Genomic DNA, 6044 nt, shown 5'->3' on the forward strand with positions numbered 1-6044 from the left:
AAATGATATAATATAAACAAACTGGCTATACCTGGTTACACAATGCACTGGTCAGTAAGAACTAGCTATAAGCTATTTCATATAAAATAATAGTTTCTAAAACTAATAATTGTAATGGTTGATTGTAGGCTTACGAATTAATTAATTAAATTATAATATAATCATTGATGGCTAAAGGGCAATAATGCACTTGTGTAAAATGACATTGCCAGATTTTCTTTTTTCGGATAAGAGAAAAGGTTAGGCCCTCAAGTATAAATTAGGACACACAACCAATATTTTATAATAACAAGAGAACATGAACAGGCAAATGAAGTCTTGTTCAAACTTGTTACTTTTATCTATAGCTCTGGTAATCATTTTACTTTCAAAGTTTGCTTCTGCATCTTTGGAGGAAGCAAATGCTCTTCTTAAATGGAAAGCTAGTCTTCACATTCCAAGCAACTCCCGGCTATCTTCTTCTTGGACTCCCCTCCCTATGAATGCTACTGCTTCGACTCCATGCACTTCATGATTCGGTGTTGTTTGTAATGAAGATTGGACCATTCACAAGTTAAACCTCACATCATCTGAATTAAAAGGTACTCTTGATCAGTTCCCATTCTCTTGTCTCCACAACCTTTCTCATTTGAGCTCAGTGTAAACCTCTTTTTTGGTCCAATCTCCACACAAATTTGGCTCTTGTCAAAACTTGTTTATCTTAATCTTTCAGCGAACAAGTTTTCTGGGGTAATCCCACCGGAAATAGGGATGTTAGCCCATCTCGAGACCCTCCACCTTCAAGAAAATAACTTAAATGGTTCAATACCGAAAGAGATTAGTAAACTGACCTTTCTCTCTGAGCTTGCCTTGTATGATAATTCTCTTGAAGGAGAATTGCCTCCAACATTGGGTAACTTAGGAAATTTGACTCATTTATTTCTTGATCGAAATAAGCTTTCTGGTCAAATTGCACCTAACATTGGTAATTTGAAGTCTTTGAGTATTCTACACTTGTTTAAAAATCAACTGTCTGGGCCCATTCCAATTGAATTAGGGAATTTGAAGTCTCTCACTGAGTTGCAACTTCACGAAAATGTACTCAATGGTTCAATTCCTTCTTCGTTCGGTAGTTTGAAGTCCTTGAATATCCTATACTTGTACAAAAATCGACTCTCTGGACCCATTCCTATTGAACTAGGGAATCTAAAGTTTCTTAGTAAGCTTGATTTTAGCGAAAATCAACTCAATGGTTCAATTCCATCATCCTTTGGTAAATTGAAGTCTTTGAATTTCCTACACTTATTTAAAAATCTACTCTCTGGGCCCATTCCTAACAAATTAGGGAATTTGAAGTTTCTCAATGGGCTTGAATTTCATGAAAATCGACTCATAATTTGAAGTATTTGAATATCTTATTCTTGTACAAGAATCAACTTTTTGGTCCCATTCCCATTGAACTAGGGAATTTAAAGTTTCTCGTTAAGCTGGATGTTAGCGAAAATCAACTTAGTAGTTCAATTCCGTCATCGTTGGGTAATTTAGGGTCTTTGAATCTTCTACACTTGTTTAAAAATCAACTATATGGGCCCATTCCTATCAAATTAGGGAATTTGAAGTCTCTCATTGGGATGGAACTTCAAGAAAATCTACTCAATGGTTCAATTCCTTCATCGTTGGGTAATTTGAAGTCTTTAAATCTCTTATACTTGTATAAAAATCGACTCTCTGGACCCATTCCTATTGAACTAGGGAATTTAGAGTTTCTAGCTAGGCTTGATTTTAGCGAAAATCAACTCATTGGTTCAATTCCATCATCCTTTGGTAAATTGAAGTCTTTAGATTTCCTAAACTTGTTTAAAAATCAGCTTTCTGGGCCCATTCCTAACAAATTAGGGAATTTGAAGTATCTCACTGATCTAGAACTTCACGAAAATCGACTCATTGGTTCAATTCCTTCATCATTGGGTAACTTGAAGTCTTTGAATATATTATTCTTGTACAGGAATAATCTTTTTGGTCCCATTCCTATTGAACTAGGGAATTTAAAGTCTCTTATTAAGCTGGATCTTAGCGAAAATCGACTTAGTGGTTCAATTCCGTCATCATTGGGTAATTTGAAGTCTTTTGAATATTCTACAGTTGTTTAAAAATCAATTATCTGGACTCATTCGTACTACACTATGGAAATTGAAGTCTCTCATTGATATGTCTCTTGGCGAAAATCAACTGAGTGGTTCTATTCCTTCATCCCTAAAAAAACCTTAGAAGCCTACAAACTGTGGGTCTTCATTTTAACAATCTATCTGGACATTTGCCCGTAGATTTGTGCCATGGAAGAAAGCTTCAAAAATTAACACTAAATTCCAATCAACTCTCCGGTCCAAATCCAATATGCCTAAGGAGTTGCACCAGCTTAATAAGATTTCGTTTAGATTTAATCAATTTAGTGGAGATATATCGAACAGTTTTGGGGTGTATTCACGTTTAGATTACCTTGACATCACTCGTAACAATTTTCGTGGGCTGCTTTCTCAAAACTGGAGTAAATGCAAGAATTTGACAGCCTTAGTGATACGATTTAATAATATAAGTGTTTGCATACCACCCGAGTTTGGAAATTTAACTCGATTACAGAAACTTGATCTTTCATCAAATGATTTGGCTTGTCAGATTCCAACTGAACTTGGAAAGGTGAAGGGTATGCTAAGTTTGTTCTTGCAAGATAACAAACTTTCAGGTGTAATACCTCAAGAACTTAGATTTCTTCATAAGATGGAGCATTTGGATCTATCCACAAATAGATTGAGCGGGTCACTAGCGAGATATATTGGTGAGTGGGAACACATCAACTACTTAATTCTTAGTAATAACAAGATAAGTGGAAAAATCCCATCTGAGATTGGTAAATTAGGTCAACTAACCAAACTTGATTTCTCTTGGAATTCACTCACGGAAGGGATACCATCTGAAATCCAAAGTTTAGTTAACTTGGAAATTGTGAACCTTTCACACAATAGATTATCTGGTTCAATTCCTAATGCCTTTGAGAAATTGCCTAGTGTGATTGATATCAACCTGTCTTACAATCCAGACTTGTGTGGAAATATTACAGGGTTGAAACTTTGTGAAAGTCAAATTACGGTGAAAAAAAATAATGATAGCTTTCATCATAGGCTCATCCTTATAATAGTGCTCCCTCTTTTTGGGGCACTTTTACTTTGCGTCATCTATGCTTATCGAAGACAAAAGAAAAAAACTTTTCCGGTAAAACCAATGGTTGAAGGAAGTAATGATTTCTTCTCAATACTAAAATTTGATGGACGACAAGCATATAATGAAATCCTAAAGGTGACAAATAATTTTGATGAAAATTATTGTATTGGAACCGGAGGATACGGCATAGTGTATAAAGCAGAGTTGCAACCCAACAACCTTACAGTAGCTATCAAGAAAATTCATTCCTCATCGTCTGAGAATCTAGTTGATCATGCAAGTTTCCTTAACGAGGTACGAGTATTAACCAACATTAGGCATCGAAACATAGTGAAACTCTTTTGATACTGCTTCCATTCTCGTCATTCGTTTTTAATTTATGAATACCTTGAAAAAGGAAGCCTAAAATAGATTTTAGAGAGTGATATCATATCGAAGGAATTAGATTGGTTGAAAAGGGTCAAAATTGTAAAGGCTGTTGCTAATGGTTTGGCTTATATGCACCATGATTGCTCGCCACCGATAATTCATAGAGACATTTCTGGAGCCAACATTCTTCTTGATTCTGATTATGAGGCACATGTATCTGATTTTGGCACATCCAAATTAAAGCTAGACTCCTCAAATTGGACAACAATTGCAGGGACATATGGTTATATTGCGCCAGGTAACTTAGTTTTGTTATACACGTATCATCTTAACTTTCAGATATCTATATATGTTAGAAACTTTTGTATATTTGATTCTAATGTTTTTGTCCATACAGAGCTTGCTTATACGATGGTGGCAACTGAGAAATGTGATGTTTATAGCTTTGGTGTTGTTGCGATAGAAGTGATCATGGGACATCATCCAGGAGAACTGGTAACATCTTTACCAACATGGTCAATTGATTATCTTCTGCATGCCATTGTAGGTGATAGTCGAATACCGCCACCATCATCCCAAGTTGAAAAACTAGTCAACTCAGTTCTAATTCTAGCAAGAGCATGTCTGAACTCTAACCCAAATGAAAGGCCAGCAATGCTGCCCATTTCAAACGTCTTGTCAAAGGAGCGTTAAGTTGGATTGATATCCCTGGATGATGAAGCGTCCTCAAGTTTTGTATGATGCATCCTGAATATTATTAATTAGGCATTTTTTTGGTTGCTTTAAATCAAGAAACCTTTTATATTTTTTCTTATTTCTTTATGTGATATAATATAGAGTAAATTGTCATTTTAGTCCCTGAGGTTTAACCAAAATTACCACTTTAGTTAAAATAGTTTTTTTTCTTACCATTTTAGTCCAAATTGTTTTGTTTTTTGCCATTTTAGCCCCTGAATTTTGTCATATTTGCCATTTTCATCGACCACAACCTCCCTAACCTTCTATCATCGCCACCACCTGTCTGCACCGTCACCACCCACCCACCCCACCACCATCACCACCCACCATTTCCACCACCACCGGCCACTTTTCCCGCCACCCACGTCATCAACCAACACCAACACCAACGCCATCATCGTAAAACCAACAACCACCACCATCTTCACTGTAAACCGGCACAACAACATCTCCATACCATCGCACCTGCAAAAAAAAAAAATAAATAAATAAAAGAAAGAAAAATGTGGTTTAACCATAATTCACCTAAGTTAACTAATTTTTTGAATGTAGTTAGTGGGTTAGATGAAAATGACAAAAAATGACAAAAGTCAGGGACTAAAATGACAGAAAACAGAACTATTTTGATTAAAATGGCAAGAAAAAAAACTATTGGGACTAAAGTGACAATTTTGGTCAAATCTCATGGGCTAAAATCGCAATTTACTCTATAATATATATCTATATCTATACTACTATATAATGGAGATTGGAGAGAAAACTTAATTTTAAGGGATTTACAATTTATATAGCATTAGGTACAACAACATATTGCACCCCTCTTTATTTATATCTATATAAAATTCTTAATACATGCTGTACAATTGTTCAAACATCACAAAACACACCACATGGATTACAATATCCACCATACATTATTATACACTACATCATACGGATTACAATCCACACCGTCTATCCCTCTTTTGAAAAAAATCCTAGATCGCTTCTTTCGCCCTCATCTTTAGATTCTTCATGGATTACTCTGACCATCTTCTTCCTCTCACCAAGGTGATCTCTACTGATTGGATTCTTCCTTCTTCATTCACGCTTTTCCTCATCCGGCGCTTCAATCATTCGATCTATAACCAGGTTTGCACCTCTCTTAGTTTGATTCTTTCTTCTTTAGGTTTCGTTTTAGTGTTTGGTAGCTTCTAATGAGATTTTATCCTCCTTTGGTTTACTTTTTATGTAGCTATCAGTGGTTGGGGTTTTGCATTCTGCGACGTCCCGGTATACTTCTTTCTTTTATTTTGTTGGTTTTTTTTTTTTTTTTTTGTATTTCAAGGGGTTGGGTTATTGTAAGGAACTGCAAAAATGTCCCAAATCGACCCGTAAGTAGAAATCCGGAACCCTAAAACCCTAATCCTTATAAAAATCCAAGAAATTCAGATTTTTTGGTCGCTCGCGGGCCGCATAAGCCTAAATGGAAGCTTACGCGGGTCGTGACAGCTAGGTGATTCGCCGGATAAGCTTCCAGGCCACGTGTCAGCCATGTGGCGGGCCTACACGTGACATGCTAGCCCTAATCGTAGGTAGGGCGGCCCTCGCGGGCCGCGTAAGATCTTCCTTGGGTTTACGCGGGACGCGTAAAACCCAAATTTCTGCTATACAACGAGCAGTGCATGGCTTTTTCACCTGTGCTCGTAAAACTTTCTCAAAGACGAAAAATACTGCTTAAATTCGTAGATTTGCATTGGGAA

At 36.4% G+C, this 6044-nt stretch overlaps 1 protein-coding gene and 1 pseudogene across 1 annotated transcript; both read left to right on the top strand.

The window, feature by feature from the left end:
* The first annotated feature begins 750 nt into the window (after positions 1-750).
* Positions 751-2129, top strand: LOC110924290 (probable leucine-rich repeat receptor-like protein kinase At1g35710). Its single transcript, XM_035986225.1, has 2 exons — positions 751-1077; positions 1410-2129. The coding sequence occupies exons 1-2, from the start codon at positions 751-753 to the stop codon at positions 2127-2129; spliced, it is 1047 nt and encodes a 348-aa protein (XP_035842118.1).
* A 244-nt stretch (positions 2130-2373) lies between these two features.
* Positions 2374-4257, top strand: LOC110924289 (annotated as a pseudogene).
* The last annotated feature ends 1787 nt before the right edge of the window (positions 4258-6044 follow it).

The sequence above is a fragment of the Helianthus annuus genome, chromosome 17 (assembly GCF_002127325.2).
Source record: "Helianthus annuus cultivar XRQ/B chromosome 17, HanXRQr2.0-SUNRISE, whole genome shotgun sequence".
In the NCBI taxonomy this organism is placed as follows: Eukaryota; Viridiplantae; Streptophyta; class Magnoliopsida; order Asterales; family Asteraceae; genus Helianthus; species Helianthus annuus.